This window comes from Hyperoodon ampullatus, assembly GCF_949752795.1.
Source record: "Hyperoodon ampullatus genome assembly, chromosome: 10".
Classification (NCBI taxonomy): Eukaryota; Metazoa; Chordata; class Mammalia; order Artiodactyla; family Ziphiidae; genus Hyperoodon; species Hyperoodon ampullatus.
This window is the reverse complement of record NC_136923.1, coordinates 3,355,556-3,372,043: the sequence shown is the minus strand read 5'-3', so window position 1 is coordinate 3,372,043 and position 16,488 is coordinate 3,355,556. Positions and strand designations below refer to the sequence as shown.

Here is a 16,488-nt window from a genome sequence, read left to right as displayed (position 1 = left end):
CCCACCTGCCCCCACCCAGCCCATCCCCACCTGTGCTCCCAGCACAGGCCTGGAAGACCCCCAACACACACACACCCACCACCCCGCCAGGGCCCCCAGCCGCCTCCTACACTGGGCAGAGCCCAGCCCAGCCTGCCCTCCCATCCCCACCCTTCCCCGCCCCTGAACCCCTCTCTGTCTGGAGAGCACCCCTCCCCCTTCACCCTTGCCAAACCTGAGGCAGCTGAGAACACATACTTTGGCACCTGGCAGAGCTGATGTCAAACTTGGCTCCACCATTCACGAGACATGTGGCCTGAAGCAAACTCCTTGCCGAGTCTCAGCGCCCTCACCTGTACAATGGGAATAATGACCTTCTCCATGGGACTCTGTGCATGGACTAAAACACTAGCGTTTATCAGGCAGCTACCCCACGCCAGGCCTCTTGCTGTGTGAACTTTCAATCTTTATTTCTTTTAATCCTTAGGAGGTATGGATTCTTCATCTCAAGAACACACGGCGAGGCTTCCCTGGTGGCACAGTGGTTAAGAATCTGCCTGCCAATGCAGGGGACATGGGTTCGAGCCCTGGTCCGGGAAGATCCCACATGCCGTGGAGCAACTAAGCCCGTGCACCACCACTACTGAGCCTGCACTCGAGAGCCTGTGAGCCACAACTGCTGAGCCCGCGTGCCACAACTACTGAGCCTGCACTCTAGAGTCCACGAGCCACAACTACTGAGCCCGCGTGCCACAGCTACGGAAGCCCGCGCGCCTAGAGCCCGTGCTCTGCAACAAGAGAAGCCACCGCAATGAGAAGCCCGTGCACCGCAACGAAGAGTAGCCCCCGCTCGCCACAACTAGAGAAAGCCCGCGCGCAGCAACGAAGACCCAACGCAGCCCAAAATAAAATTAATTAGTTGATTAAAAAAAAAAAAACCACACGGCAGCCAGGTCGGATCAAAAGAGCCTTTATGGTTCTCTGGAGCGGAGGCTCCGTGGTGACAAGCCCGTCGCCACCTGCCCCCCAAGGCTGCAGGCCGTGTTGGAGGTCAGGTGGTGTTAGGTGCCTCGAGTTCGTTGCAGGGACCAAGGGCAGGGGCGGGGCAGTTGGGGCGTCCAAGCCGTAATTAGTGCCTCGGGTCTGGTCCGGGAGTTCAGCGTGTTTGACACTTGGTGATCTTGGAACCCTTCCTGCCCCGCCCCCTCCAGCAGAGGGAGCGGCGAGGGGGGTGTGAGGGAGAAGGTTGGAGAATTCAGGAGACCCCCAGATGGCAATGAGCACAAGTCCCGTGGGGGGGTCGATCAGGGACGGCCCTGTTTCCCTCCCCACCCACTTTGACCACTAAGAACACACCCAGGCAATGGAGCAGTGGACGCTCCCCCAACCCCCAGCTTCCTGGGGGTCCTAAGCATCCCCTTCAGAGTAGAGCTGACGACAAGGTCAGGGCCCACCTGGGCAGAGCACATCAGGGCCTGGCATTTCGGATGAGCCCAGTGGAGGCTGCAGCCCCCGCCGGGCCCCGCCCCAGCCCCTACGCGTACAGCCCGCAGGCCGGGAGGACGGGGACCCTCTGCTCCCCTCCAGCAACGCCAGCCTGGCCTCGCCAGCGCCTCAGTCCCCAGCTGGGCCTCGGGGCCTGCGGGACCCAGCTTGGCCACCCGTCCCTCCCCAATTACCTGGTCCAGGCCTCACCTTCCTCTGTCCCTCAAGCCTCCAGAGCTAAGGCCTGTCCCTGAGCCAAGCGTTCTTTCCCCCAAACCCGGCGCTCTCCCTGGACGGGCAAGATGCTGCTGAAGCAGGGGTTTGGGGCTCCTCAGGCCTCCCCGCCCCTCCCCACCAGGGCGGGGCTCTGGGACAGCAGGTCCAGCCCTCGCTTTATTGAAGGAGAAGCCAGATGGGAAAACCCACCTGCATCCCCTTCCCTGCCACCCCCTCACATCCAGGACCCGGACCCCTGCCTGCTGGCTGGGAATCCAGGGATCCCAGACGCCTGGCTCCAGCCCCCTCTCAGGTCTCCCACCCCTGAAGGGAGGAGGTGAGGGTGCAGAAGAGGAGGGAGGGGGCCCACCTGTGGAAGAGGTGGAAGCTTCCTTGGTCTGAAACGGTCGCACTGTTTTGAAAACCAGAACACACCCCCCCGGGGGCCCTCCCTGCACCTGGGAGCTTCAACTGCCCTCCTCCCTCCTGGGAGAACTGCTGCCTCCTCAGGGCCTGGTCAGGCCGTGACCGTGACCGTGTGGGTCTTGCTGGGACTCAGGCCCTGCCCTCCGCCCCCAGCCACAGAAGGGCCCGGAGACCGCGACACCCAGTGGGGAGAGTGCAGCTGCGCGCGAGGTCCCCCCCCTCATTTGGAAAAGGAGGAGCACTGAGGGGCAGGTGGACGGGCGGGCAGGTGGGCGGCAGGCAGAGGGCAGTGTGGTCAGGGCACCTCCAGGGGCAGCAGGGGTGCGTCTGAGTTCTGTGCTGAGACGTTGGCTGACTGGGGCCCGATGAGCCCCTGGCCATACAAATTAAGGATGGAGTCGGCAATGATGCGGGCTGTACGCTTCTGGTACCCACCCGAGGTCACCATGAGGATGGGCACCTGGTGGCCTCGGACCAGCCGGAACACCAGCTCATCCCGCTTCACGACACCCTGGTGTGGGGGATGGGGAAGGCTGGCTCAGGCAGTCCCAGATCCTGGAAAGTCCTGCCGCAGGTCTAACCCTGTTCCAGACTGCTGCTGCTTTTGCCCTTCCCCTCTGGCTTCAAGAGAAGCACCAGTGCTGCCCACCTTCCCTGATGCTGCTGTGTCCCCGGAGCCTCCCCTGCCCCAGGGTCAGGAGGTACCTGCGGACTGATGGCCAGCCCCCCGAGGCGGTCCCCCTCCAGGACGTCAGTGCCCGCGTTGTACACCACCACGTCGGGTGGGTGCTCCTGGAGGGCTTTCTCCAGGTTCCTCTCCACCGTCCTCAGGTACTCGTCATCCTCCGTGCCCCACTCCAGCTCCACCTTCCGCCTGATGGCCTCTGCGAGGGAGACAGCAATAGCCCCAATGTGCAGAGGTGGGACACTGAGGCTGGGGAGGGCAAGCACGGCCCATTTCCCCATCTGACTCCCCAGTGCACGGCCTCTCACTCACCCAAAACTAAGCTAAAAAAAGAGCACACGAGCGGCAAGGGGGGACCCAAAGGAAAAGAAGGGGGATTCAGGGACCCACGTCGGGCGTCTGCGCCCACTGTCTCCGTAAGCCCCTGCCTGGATGCACGGACACCCCATGTGCCCTTGGGTCCAAATCCAGAACGTCTGACATGCAGTTCAGAAATGGGTCCCCGGGGCGGCAAAGTGGCTGATGTACCCACAGCAGACCCGCCGGCACTTACTGCATAAATGTCCCCTCCCCACAGCGTGGGCAGGTCCCTGTGTTTCCAAAGCTCCTCTGAGAGTCTCTACCTTTTAATGAATCCACCTGCATTTACTTAGTAACTATTATATTTGAACTGATTTCTGCCATCTTATTTTATATTTTCTATTTATGTATTTTTCCTTCTTTTTTCTTTTTTGTCCTTCCCTGTTTTTGACCAGACAGCTGCATACCTAGGAGAAAAGTCTACTTTAGTCTTCTGATGGTTACCCCAATAGAAGGACTCACAGTGTTTATGTGGTCTTGGGTGGGTCAAGTGACCTTTTTAGGTCTGTTTCCTCGTCTCCCCCTCGCAGGGATGCTGAGGATAAATAAACGAAGGGACCTCTGCAGGCCCCAGCATGTAGGAAATGCCCCGGAGAGAGCCCCATCCAAGCAAGAGGCCCTGGGGCTGAGGGACAGGGCAGCTTACGCTTGGCAAAGCGGTCCCCAGGGTAGATGTGGCGGTTGTAAACGTCCATGATGTACACGCGCTTGTCACCCATGAAGTCCCGCTCGTGCCCGTTGCCCTGTGGGGAACACACGGAAGCCACTCACAGGCAAGTGCCCCGGGAAAGGCACCCCCAACCACACCCCAGGATAAACCCCACGTGCCTGGGTGCGGGCGGCAGAGGCCCAGCCTGGGGCTCGGGGGATGTTCCTGGGGGAGGGGAGCCCACAGCACGGTGTTGCGCATCAGAGGCAGCTGGGGAGTGCGGGGAGGTGGCCTGGGGGGCGGGCCTGGGGGACCCTAGGCCCCGCGAGGCACTCACCTGATGGGCATCGAGATCAACGATGGTGGCTCTGGAGACACCCTCCACTCGCTCAAACAGAAACTGCCCAGGGCGGGAGAGCGGAGAGCGGAGAGGTAAGGGCCACACGGGCCAGAGGACACAGCCCTGCAGGGGCTCCCACTTAGCGGGGGGCGGGCCGAAGCCTGTACATGCTTATGGGAGATCAGGCCACCAGGCAGAGCCCTGGGGAGCTGTTTGGCTCTGGAGAAGCCTGTGTGCGTATTCAGGGAAGGCTCCCTGGAGGGGCACGTGCTGTGCCCTGAAGGGCCAGAGGTGAGGAGGTTGAGGGTTGGCCCTCCGCGACAGCTCAGGATTCCCAGGGAAATGCGTGGGGTGCAGAGCGGGGAACCCCCCTCAAGGCTGTGCCTGGAACTTCATTCTGCCGTCTCCGCCTTCCTACACGGCCCAGCCCTAAAGCCTCCTCCTCTGAGCAGCCCTCCTTCCCCCCCCCAAGAAGGTCTCCTTGCGTCCCCCTCTCCGAATGACCAGGGTCTGCTCACTTGTCCCTCCTCCTCCTTAGTCCCCGTGCCCCGTGGGGACAGGAGCCACGGGGCCCGTGCCGACCCCCAGCACAAGGCCAGGCATGGGCGCCGAGGCAGCACTGCGGTCTGACACACGTGGAGACCGCTGCCCGCTCTGCCCCTCCCGGCTGTGCCCTCGGCCCTCTGGGCCCATTTCCTCGTCTCCTCATCCTGTGAAACGTGAGGATGCAGGGCCGAGCCCTGGAGAACGGAGGTGGCCACAGGGCCGGGCCCGTGGTAAATGCCAGCTGTTGTCACCGCCATCAGGGTCATTATTTCTATCTCGGTCTCACCCTTCTCATAATTTTATATTGACATGGAAGCTGTCCCCCTCGGTCCCCTGCCAACTGTTGAAGGCTGTCACCTCTGGACCATCTCAGGCAACATGAAAAAGCAAGTGTCAGATCTGGGTTTGGGTCCCAGCCCGGTTGAGGGACCCGGGCGAGCTCCCGCCCCTTCTGGGCCTCAGCTGCCTTCTCTACAATACGGGGTGAGCACACCAGATTGGGGGATTCCAGGGAGGCTCTCGGAGGCGACCCCCCAACATGCTCTCGGGCACACCTTGATGGCGAGCGTGATGTCTGCGTAGGCGCAGAAGCCCCCGCCCCGGTCGCTGGAGCAGTGGTGGAAGCCGCCGCCTGCGAGGACAGCCGAGGTGTTGCCAGGGCCAGGCTCAAGGCCCAGACACCCCCCTCCCACCTTCCTCCCAGGGCCCCCTCCCCGCTCAGCTCCCAGGGACGGCTCCGGCTCCAGGTTGCCTAAGTCAGCTGACCCCGCGTGGGCACGTCACCATCCCTGGGTCAGGAGGCAGCTTTGCCATCGTGGCCACCCCTGTCCACAGTGGCACCAGAGCTGCTGCCCCCAGGACCCAGGCCAGGCCACGGGGCACTCACCTATGTTGATGGCCCAGCCTCGCTCCACGGCCAGCTTCCCCGCCTTTGGAAACAAGCACAGGATGAGGGGTGCGGGCAGCCACTTCCTTCACTTACTTATTCATTGAATCACTCACCCCATAAACACCATTTCCAGCCAGCTCCAAGGTGGGGATGAGCTGGGAGGTCGGATACAGGAAGCACCCACCCACCCCCAGCAAACCCCGAACTGGCTGGCTTATGAGACATGCGTAAGCCCCTGTGCAATTTGGTGAGGAAACTGGAGGAAATCAAAGTTCAGCTCTTAGGATGGAACGTGAGCTGACAAGGATTCTCGGGCAGCTTTTAAAGGGAAAATGGACAAATTTTTGTTCCTGGAAATACTGTCGCCTTAATACTGAAATCTTGTAGGAAATCATAATTTTGGGGTAAGCAGTAATATTCTAATAAACTTTCAAAATGCACAAATTTGCAAAGCTAAAAAGAAAACTACAGGGGTCAGCAGGTATTGACGCCTGTCTGGGTTAGATCATTGTACATTCAAACCATTTCAGCTCCTCTGCCTCCAATCAACTCAGCAGTCTGTGGCGAATTTTAGAGAAAACTACACACAGAATGTGAAACCCAGTTTTGCTGCAAGTGTTTGTGATGGTCACACCCACGATGGGAGGGAGGGGCACCATCCATCGCTGACGTCATAGGGGTTTGTTTCCATCTGAAATTTGAGTAGCTTAGAGTCACAGTTTTAGGACATACTCTCCGGGGGGTGAGGATACATCTTATACACCAGCAAAGACGGTAACTCTAACAGGTGGTCTTGAGGGCAGAACAGTGAATTCTAATGTCCAAGCCAGGCAGGAGAGGCTTTGGAAGACAGAGTTCTTTTTGCCGCCTTGAGGAATATTTAGGATTTTGCTCAACTACTCAGCAGCACAAGGCATTCTATATGGAGAGCCCAGGGTGGGCAAAGACCCAGGGTGGGAAGGAGCCTGGGGTGGAGGGCCCAGCCCAGCCGCTGCTCCCCCCACCAGCTCCCCACCTACCATTATGGTTCCTCCCGTCTGGGTCCGGAGGGGCTTCAGCACCTTCCTCTGTACCAGGAAGTTGGGCAGGAAGATGACAGGGGGGATTTCTGTGATGGTTGCGACAGCAAAGGACCACTGTGGAAAGAGATGCGGGCCATTGGCCTCCCTCTGCCTGGTGAGCCCAGAGGCAGCAGTGGGGAAGCAGATTCCCCCTGGGCCAGCTTCGGGGTGGCGGGGGCGGGGGGGGACTCCGGGCGAGCGCAGCTCCTTGGGTGAGAAATGGGAGCTCCCACCGTGGCTGAGCTTTGGGCTCAGTACAGAGATGCTCACAACCGCACTCTCCTTAAAGCTAAGTCAGCCCTCGGTCCTCGGGCTCCAAGGCCCTCGGCTGCCCTCTTGTGCCCAAAAGGAGAGCTGCAGGGGACTCCAGGTCACCACGGAGCCCACCCAGAACTGGCCCAGCCCGCCCACTGCACAGAGGGGCACCGAGGCCCCGGAGAGGCGGGGGCTGGGGGGAGGATCTTTCCTTCCAAGGCCACAGGGAGTCACTGACGGAGCCAGGACTGGACGCCCAGGGCTCCTCTCTCCAGGCACCGCACAGCCTCTCCATCCACGGGGAATCACTCATCCCTTCAAATGGGGCTGGATGTCCTCATCCTCCACTGCTGAGGCAGGAGGGTCTGGGGCACCCAGAAGGCGTCTGCACCAAGATAAGGACACAGCCTTCCCTATAACCTCCCGAGCCCTGGGCAAGCATCCATGCACCCCGCTCCTAGACCATCTCCTGCCTGCCTGGGAACGCCCGAGGTCCAGACCCTTCTCTGCACTGACCCCAAGCAGAGCCCTGGAGGGGCCCCGGCACTTGGGGCACTTAGATATTTACTAAGCGCCTGCTAGGCTGCAGGTCCCAAGAAGGCACTACTCCTGGCCTCACGGACACATAGCAGCCTAGCGGGGAGGCGCTGATATGCAACACGACAGCCTTGCTGGGGAGAGGGAGAACATGGTCTGTCTGGACAGCTGCAAGATGTGTGTGTGTGTGTGTGTGTGTGTGTTCGTGCACGCGTGCACAGGTGTGCATATGCACGTGCATACATGTGTATGCGTGTGTGGTAGGGGGCAGGCCCAGAGAGGGGAAGACGGCCAGCTCCACCCATCTGTCCCGCCAAGCCCATCACCCAGCACTGGTCCGGCACACGTGAGGCAGGGAACCACTGTTCGCTACGAGTAAGTGAGCAACGAGCCCCTGAAGGAAAACACCTGAGTCGCTGCCCCCCTCCCACTCTCAGCAAGCCAGCAGGGGACAGAGAATGAAAGAGGAAGCCATAGCCCCAGACAGAAATTAAGAAAGCAATTTCATTTACAACACCTTCAAAAAGAATAAATTTACCAAGCAGGTATAAGCCTCATACACGGAAAACTACAAAACGCCGCTGAAAGAACTTAAAGAAGATCTAAGTAAGTGGAAAGACATCTTGTGTTCATGGGCTGGAAGACCTAACATTGTATAGATGTCATTTCTCTCCTAATTCATGTACAGATGCACAATCCCTGCCAAAATCCCGATGGCCTTTTTTTTTTTTTGTCTGCAGAAATGGAGAAGCTGATCCTGTAACCCCGGGCGTCCTATTTCCCTGGGACTCTCTGAGACTCGTCCCCCCGGCTGCTCCGTGGCACACACGGGGACCTGTGTCTCTTCTCCCACAGACGCCGGGCGCTGTGAGGGCAACAACGAGGCCCAAGTTGTGCCCAGACTCCCTGGGGCTCCAGCCACAATTTCTGGGACATCCTTGGCATCCTTGGCTTCCTTGGCTTGCAGACCCCACACCCAATCTGAACAAAAGAAAATCCTATTGTTCCAACTTCATAACAAACCCCAAGTTCTGCCACGTACCCCGCCCCCCCAGGCCACAGCTGCTTCCAGCCTCATCTGAGAGGCCGGGCTCTCTCACCAGGATCATTGCCACCACCTGCTCCCTCCCAGGCTCCCTGCTTTTGTTCCGACAGACTGGTCTCAACCATTCCCATCACAGCTGCCAAGCAATCCTGTTAAAATCTAGGTCAGATCACGTCCCCCTGCTTGAAACACTCCTGGGCTCCCACCTCCTTCAGAGCAAAGCCACAGCGGCCACAGGCCCTCCGTGGTCTGGCCCCGATCATTTTCCGACCCCACCTCTTACCGTCTCCCTCCCATTCCTCCGATCCAGTCGCTTAGTCCTCGCTGCTGCTGGAGCACACTGAAGATACTCCTGCCTCAGGGCCTTTGCACTTGCTGATCCTTCTGCTCGGAATGCCCTACCCCCAGATGCCCACCGAGCCCACTCCCTCAGGGCCCTCAGTCCACGGTCACATGGCAGTGAGACCCCCGGCCCATTTTGAAGGGCGGTCCTCCCCACCCCCTTTCCCGCTGTCCTTTCCCCAAGGCACTGAGCGCCTTTTAACACACCAACTCCGTCCCATCGAGAGAGGGATTCAGTCTCTTTTGTTCCGCCATCACCCTGCACCCAGAGCACAGCCTGGTGCTCTAAACACTCGCTACATAAATGTGTCCCGAGCACTGCCCAGCGCAGGGTACACAGGGACTACATGTCGGGTCTGCGTCCCACCACCCGGCGCCCCACGGCCAACTGTCACAGAGTCAGCACCAGGCAGGAGCCTGGCCCTGGCCCGACCCAAACCCCACCCTCAGTGGGGCCGACTCTGGGCCTTGCACACAGCAGGCGCTCAATAAACACTTGTTTCCCTGAATGGACGTCATCTGGCAAACATCAGGCCACTGCACCTCCTTCAATGCCCAGTGTATTAAGCATTGAAGGCCACACCAGTGCAGGGCCAGGCATGAGCCCGGAACACGGGTATGGGGCAGTACGGGCAGGGCACACACAGGACCGCTGAGGAGAAGCAGCCCTGGGGGTCCTGCAGCAGAGAAAAGAGAAAAGAAACGTCGTGGACATCGGGGGCGAGGGAGCTGTTCCCGAGAGCAGTCCCTAGACGCCAGACAATGCCTGGAACGTGCATGGGTCTCACCTGAGCGTCTGGGGCACATGACCCCTCATCACTCTCCTGTGGTACCTGGAACAAAATCCAAACTCCTCCTGAGGCCTGCAGGGCTTGTGGACCAGGGCTGCTGGCCTCCCTGACCACATCACGTGCCACCTCAGCATTTCATTCCCTTCAACCTGGCCACTCAAGCAACCCTCTCCCCTTCTGGAGGCCAAGCCCCCTCCCTCTCCAGGCCTGAGACTCTGGACATTCTTCTTTTAAAACTCCACATGAGTATCACCTACTCCTCATTCTTTGATCTCTGCTCACACCTCACCTCCTCTGTGAGGCCCTCCCTGACTGCTCAAGCTAAACGAGCATACCTCTGCCTAATTACCGTTTTTTTTCTTTTCCCTTCATAGCCCTTGGTGGTCTCTGAAATGCTCTTGTACGGTTACTTCTTTATTTTCAGTCTTCTATAATGAAATACAAATCCATGGGAACAGGAAAACTTGCTTATTCTTTTTTTTTTTTTGGCACCCAGTGCACAGTCAGTATTCGATATAGACGTGCTGCATGACTGAATACTTCTCCACCTTAGTAGGTCATGTGGAAATCATGTTTCTCCTTTTGCTCTGGCTGCCAGGGAGCTCCAAATACATGGCACAACCATAGCATCTTGGTTATGCTGGCATATCTGAATTCTCCTCCTGTCCTTGACCTCAATTTTCTATTTGGGGCTCTACTTGTTTGCATTATTGCTTATCACATAGTAAGCTGCCTTCAGGCTTCTGGGGTCCCAAGGCCAGGCATGCAGTCAGTCCCACACTGTTCCCTGAAAAGTCCCTCAAACGGATGGAGCCCTGGAGCCCATCCCCCATCCCCAGCGTTATCCTGGCACTGGCTCCAGCCTGGCGCCACTCTGTTCTGGTCTCTCCCTGCCCCCACCCTCACCCTCTGGACTCTGGCAGGCACGTCCTCCTGACCCAGCTGCTGGGCTGTGACCACGCATGTCTGGGCCCTGGGAAACCAGAGCAGCCAAGTGCTGGGCTTCGTGCCAAGGCCTCGCACACCTCGCTCTCCCGGGAGCCAGGTTTCAACCTCTTCCTGGTAATCTTTCATGAGCTCACACTGTCACGGATCCATCTAGAATTCTCACAGGTCAGGCCAGCGTGGAGGAGGATGGAGGGCAGCTTCCATGGCCAGGAACCCAGAAGACCTGACCGGATGCCCTGCCTGGGGTCTCCCCCGGGCCTGCTGGACTTCCCAGGTGACCTTGAGCAGGTGGGGCCTCTTTCTGGGCCTAGGTGTTTCCACCTATGGGGGACAAGCCTGGTGACCTCTGGCGCCCACTCTAGCTCTGAGTCTAAGATGAGTCCTGCTGGGAAGCCTAGCAGTCAGGGGTCAGGACTCCACGCCCTTGGGGACAGAGAACCTGTGGCATCCCTGACGCACCAGGTTCTGATGCTACCCCGAGCCCAGCCTGCCGTCTTCTCCCACACAGGGGACTGACTGAACGCCTCTACCCTCAGAACCACACTGACGAGAGCCATGCAGCTCCTCTAGGAGGAGGTCACCACGGGCAGACCCCATGTGGTCTGCAGGTGGGATTCAAAAATCTTCCAATGAGCTGCTACATTAAGAAATCAGGAACCGTCACTTAACGATCTGGATTTCTGGCTTCCCTTTGAAAGCTGGGCCCACGGTGGAGGCTGGGCTGCAGCCACCAGCTTGGGAAGGGTTGGAGCTCCAGTTGTCCCAGACACCACCCACCACTTGTTTATGTTCCCTGCTGGGCCCTGGGGCGTAAAAACTCGTTTTCAGCCCAACAGTTTCCAACACGTCTTTAACTGCAGAAGCCCTTGAAACAGCATCTTATACTTTAGCCCAAGGTAAAAATAGGCCAAAGTGGAATAGCTTTGGTTGAATGGGGACAAGGGACTGGGGCCCCCCCACCCATCATCTCCCAGCAGGGGTCTTTGAGGCCTGTCCACATAGCACAGATTGAAAGTCACTGAGGCAGAAGCCCAATGAAGGTTCAACCCCACATGGCCATCCCTGCTTTCATACTCCCAAGGATGGGGAGCCCACTATCCCCTGGAGTAGTAGCCTAGCCCATCCCCGGTATCTGCCTTTCTAGGACACCTCTCTCCTGTTGGGGATCACAGACTCACATGCTCCCCCTGCATAGGGACAGGAATGGAGCCCGTCGAGGCTGTGCATCCCCAGGCAAAGCGGCCCCCTCCTCCAGCCCATCCTTCTGGCCGGCAGCCCCCAGGCCCTGTACCTTCAGCTCGTTGAGATAGCGTCTTGTGTGCACCACCAGCAGGTCTTCATCCGAGGCCTCCCGTGCCTCCACCAGCATGCTGTCTGATAGAAGTTTCTCTTCTGAAACCACAAAGCAGGCCCCATGCATCCCTGCCGCCTCCAGGCCAGGCCCAGCCCCAGTCCCTCCCACAGGCTGCAGACTTGACCTCTGGCTGCCCTGCCCCAGGACAAGGTGGGCCCTGCTGGCTTGTGGGTGGTCTGAGAACGGGCCACCTCTCAGGCCAGTGGGGACAGCGGCCAGGCCCTCGGGCCAGGGGACACAGGACATTGTGCACAGCGATCCTCCTGTTTCCCGGGCCACTGACAGCCGGGAGGCGAGCTCAAGTGTGACTGGACACCTTTTAGAGGCAGGTGGCACACGGGTCATTAACGCTGACTCTCAAGGTGAGAAAAAGTTCTTCTGATCGATTCTCCCTCCACCTTGGGATGACATCATGGGGGGTTTGGTATACGGGGGGCCTCTCTTTAACACCTGCCTGACCCTTGCTCGTCTCCCTTTTTTTAACCCCCCAAAAGGAGCAATCAGTTTCACAGTCCGGGGCAACAGTAAGCTGCCTGAGCTGAAATAACACTGTTGTTTTCATTGCATTTATTTTTTACCATGACCTTCCATTTATGGCAAATGAAACTGGCTTCCTCCATTTAGATGACATAATGTTTCCTTTTAAAACAGGTTTATTTAAGTTTCTTAAAACGAAGGCTAAGTCAATAAAAACTATGAAGTAAATAATGGAACAGGTGGTATGAGGCGATGGCAAGGTCCCAAGAGTGGTTTGTAAATGACTGATGTTTGGGAAAAACCGTGTTATTTCATTACCACATACGCATACACCAGACAAGACTTGCTCCTTTTTGCAACAGAAGAAATAAGGCAGAGAGGAGGAAGTGCTCTAGGGCACAGTGACAACAGGACGATGATGTTCTGGTTCTAGGGAAATCGAAGGACAAGGGGGACCTGTGCTACTGTGTCACTCTTAGAAACCAACCCTGGTAGAAACCAACTAGTTCCATACATTTCTCACAAAGAGCTCCACATATAGCAGGTACCCCCCACCCCAAACACTCCATGGCTCCCCACTGGCTTCCGGCAAGGAACCAGCTCTTTTCTTGGTGGTACCCAAGGCCCTTCACCATGTGGCCCTGGCTCCTTTCCACCCACATCCTCAGAAGGAACTCAGGAAAATGGTCAGCTCAGAGTGAGGGGGACAAGGAACCCTTATGTTGCGCTACTGGGTGACACAGGAGCCCAAGAAGGGGCAATGAACAGAGAGACTCAGGACCACTGGAAACAGAGCGTAAAGGACCACAGTCAGGAAGGCATGAGAACAGCCAGGGGACAGGCAGGATGGCTCCGCTCACCTCACCAGAGCTCTTGCCATGGCTGCACACCACTTGTACTCTTTTCTACTTAATATTTTTCTTTGAATACGCACTCTGGTGACTATCGCAAGTGGAAAATCAGTATCACTTGCCATAAACAGAAGTTAACCAAAAATAAAAACAAAAAATACAAAAACAAATAACAGTGTTATTAATCTCTAATTTGATTCTATTTTCTGCCAGGTGCAGAGGCTGAGGCTCGCTGTAGATTTGTTAAAAAGGGTGATGGGCTTAGGTGTTAAAGATGGGCTAGCCCCAAAGTGAAACTTCCCCCAGGGTGTCATCAGAGGGATTGTGCGATTTAAAGATATGCAATGTTTCATCCTATGCCAGGTAACATTTCAGGTAATATTTCCTACTTCCCTCAGTTAAAGAACCCACAATACATGGAACTAGAATATTTTTTTTCACCAGCCTACTGTGATGCCTGAATTTTCCACATGAACCAGACCCCTAGATTACAAACCACAAATGAAACAACGTGCTCCCCAGAGCACCACCCCACTCAGGGGATGAGCCATGAAGCGGATGAGCCTGGGGCTCTGAGGTCCAGGCCCCATTCTCCCACTCAATAGCTGTGTGCCTTTGGGCACATTTTCTAACTCACTGGGCCTCAAGTTCCTTCATTTGTAATCCGTGAGGTTGGAGCAAAGGTTGTCCACTTCCCGGACTCTCGGAGCTTGTGGGCTATGGACAAGGCATTCCTCCAAGCATCAGCTCCCCTTCTACTGGGTCTCCAGGGGCAGAGACAGGACTTAGGTCCACAGCGATGGAGAGCCAGTGAAGGTGTGATACGGGGGCATATCATGCTTAGAAGTCTGTGTTGGAAAGATCCTTTTGACAGAACGGGTGGGAGGCTGTCTCAGGGCTGACACTGGAGGTGGGAGGGCCTGACGCTTGTGTCAGGGAAAGAGCAGCAGGTGGTGGCAGATGGGCTGGAGAAAGCAGATGTAGGGTCCGAGCGGGGCCTTCCATACCTTTTAGGAAGCTGATCACTTTGCCCCATTTTCCTGCATCAAAGGGGTGCAGCTTCTCCAGGCCCAGGAAGGTTATGTTGTAGCGCGGCGAGTACACGATGGGCCAGCGTGACTCCGGCACATGCTGGTACAGCTGGGTTGGGTGTGGCCTTCCATGGGCACAGGGACAGACATGCACAGACATGAACAGCCTCACTGTGGGAAGCAGCTTCCCCTTCTGCGCCAGCAGGCTTGGATTGAGCAGACAGCCCTGACCCAGTACCACCAGCTCCCTCGGTGGCAGAAAAAGGGCCACTTACCAACAGCAACAACAGTAATAATAGCGGCTCCTTACTGAGCTCCCTGAACCATTCAACCCAGTCCTCTCAGTAGCCCTGGGGGGTAGGCACCACCATCCCACCGGAGGCTCGGGGAGGGAACCAGGTGCGCCCAAGGTCACACGGGTCTGTGGAACAGCAGATGTGAACCCAGGTGTGTCTGGCTGTAAGGCCTCAGCACCTCACCTCCACATGATAACAATTACATCAACAGCTCTGTGGCCTTAGGCCTCGCTTTCCTCAACTGTAAAATGTGTGGCTGTTGAGAGGAATGAGATAATGCATTTAACAACTGAGCACAGAAAGCGCCCTTTCCCTGAGAGCTGAGGTGACAGGTCCCAGAAACAGCAGGTCGGAGCTCACGCAGGCTGCGGCCCAACCCGGAGCCAGGAATGGGGTCACCTCGGGCCCCGCCGCGCAGCTGACCCCCATCACACCTCCGCAGCTGCCGCACAGGGAACAGAAACCCGGCTACCACTGCGGGGGCCTCCGCTTGGCTGGTGGGGCCCGAGGGCGGACGTCAGACCTGCGCTTGTAGCGAGCCCCCGCCGGGACGGCGCCCCGCGCCGGCGCCCGTCCCGTGGGCCGCAGATTAGCGGCGCTGGGCTGGTCCGGCACGCGGGGCCGGCCTGGCCACAAGAGGCCCGAGCGCCCCTCACCCGCCATACCTGGGCCCGCACCTGGCGGGCTCGCCCGGCCGCCCGCGCACTGGCGCTCCCGCCCACCGGGACCCCCGGGAGCCCTCCCGGGCTTGGCCCGGCGCCCCATCCCGCGCCCCCATCCCCGCCCCCGCCGCACTCACATGCCGGGGCCGGGCCCTCCCAGCGCTGCCACCACTCCGCGACCGGGCGGGCCGGGGAGCGGCCCCGCCCAGGACACGCCCCCGGCCTCGGCCGTCTCCACTGAGGGCGGAGCTCCGAAGGCTCGGCTCCGCCCCGCCCCCACTCGCGCCTGCGTCAAAGAGGTCTGGAGTCCCGCGCAGAGCGCCTCTGCGGGAAGGAGGCCACGCCGCCCAACGCCCTTCAGGCGCGAAGTCCCCCCCTTCCTCAGACTAACACCCAGTGAGATCTCGCCCGGCTCGGAAGCCGCGCCCCTTATGGGGAGGGCCGCTCGTCCCAGAGTTAGAATGGGAGGCATCGCCCCTCCCCATGGGAGGGGCCAGTGTATGCCCCGCCCCCGGCCACCAGGCCTTCCTGCGCGGTCGCAAGGCTTGGACATCCTGGGTGTTAGGGACGCCGGGCTTCCCGGCGGACTCCGAGGCGGAGCCGCTGTGTGGCCTTGGGCAAACGTCCGGGCTCTGGAATCTCTGTTTCCACGAGTAAAATGGGGAAGCGGGGGCCGTGTGTTCTGGCCCTGACATCTCAGACCTAATGGGATGCATGACCACACTGACTTGAGGCCATCCACTGCCCCCCACTGCCCAGCCCCATCTGGCGGCTCTGACATGAGACAAGCGCTCTCCACACAGTTCTTTAGGCTCTCTGAGCCTCAGTGACCTTATCAGTAGAACCAGACTGGTGATCCAGTCTTCAGGGTACAGTTGTTTATCTGCACACTACCCCCTGCCCCGCCCCGGGAGGCCAAGAGGAGCCGGGCGACAGCTGAGAGTGTCTTGGGGCTGGATCCTGGGAGGAGGCCCCAACAATAGAGCCCCAGAGGACAGAGACAATGGGCTTCTCTGTCGGCCCAGCTGCCCCGCCCACCAAACAGAAGCAGCTGACCCCAGGGCTGCCAGGAGCAGGGCAGCTGAGATCCCTGGCGGCTGCGTGAGGTTGTCGGTGTGACGGGGGTGGAGGTGGGGGGGCACCATGAAGGGGAAGGGTACAGACGTTTGAACAGTGCCCTCCACGTGTCCATCACCTGATTGCACGATGACCCTGGATTCTCACAACCTAATCCTACGAGGGTTACCATCATCACCTTAATTT

General features: G+C 58.5%; 1 protein-coding gene across 1 annotated transcript; it reads right to left on the bottom strand.

Moving 5' to 3' along the window:
• Positions 1 to 933: 933 nt before the first annotated feature.
• Positions 934 to 15,328, bottom strand: HDAC11 (histone deacetylase 11; the record flags this gene model as incomplete). The annotated part of the gene is made up of 11 exons (XM_079714076.1): positions 934 to 1,753; positions 2,411 to 2,617; positions 2,812 to 2,990; positions 3,798 to 3,894; positions 4,138 to 4,200; positions 5,241 to 5,317; positions 5,573 to 5,615; positions 6,595 to 6,711; positions 11,846 to 11,946; positions 14,244 to 14,392; positions 15,036 to 15,328. The coding sequence occupies 11 exons, from the start codon at positions 15,326 to 15,328 to the stop codon at positions 1,688 to 1,690; spliced, it is 1,392 nt and encodes a 463-aa protein (XP_079570202.1). The 3' UTR covers positions 934 to 1,687.
• Positions 15,329 to 16,488: the final 1,160 nt, after the last annotated feature.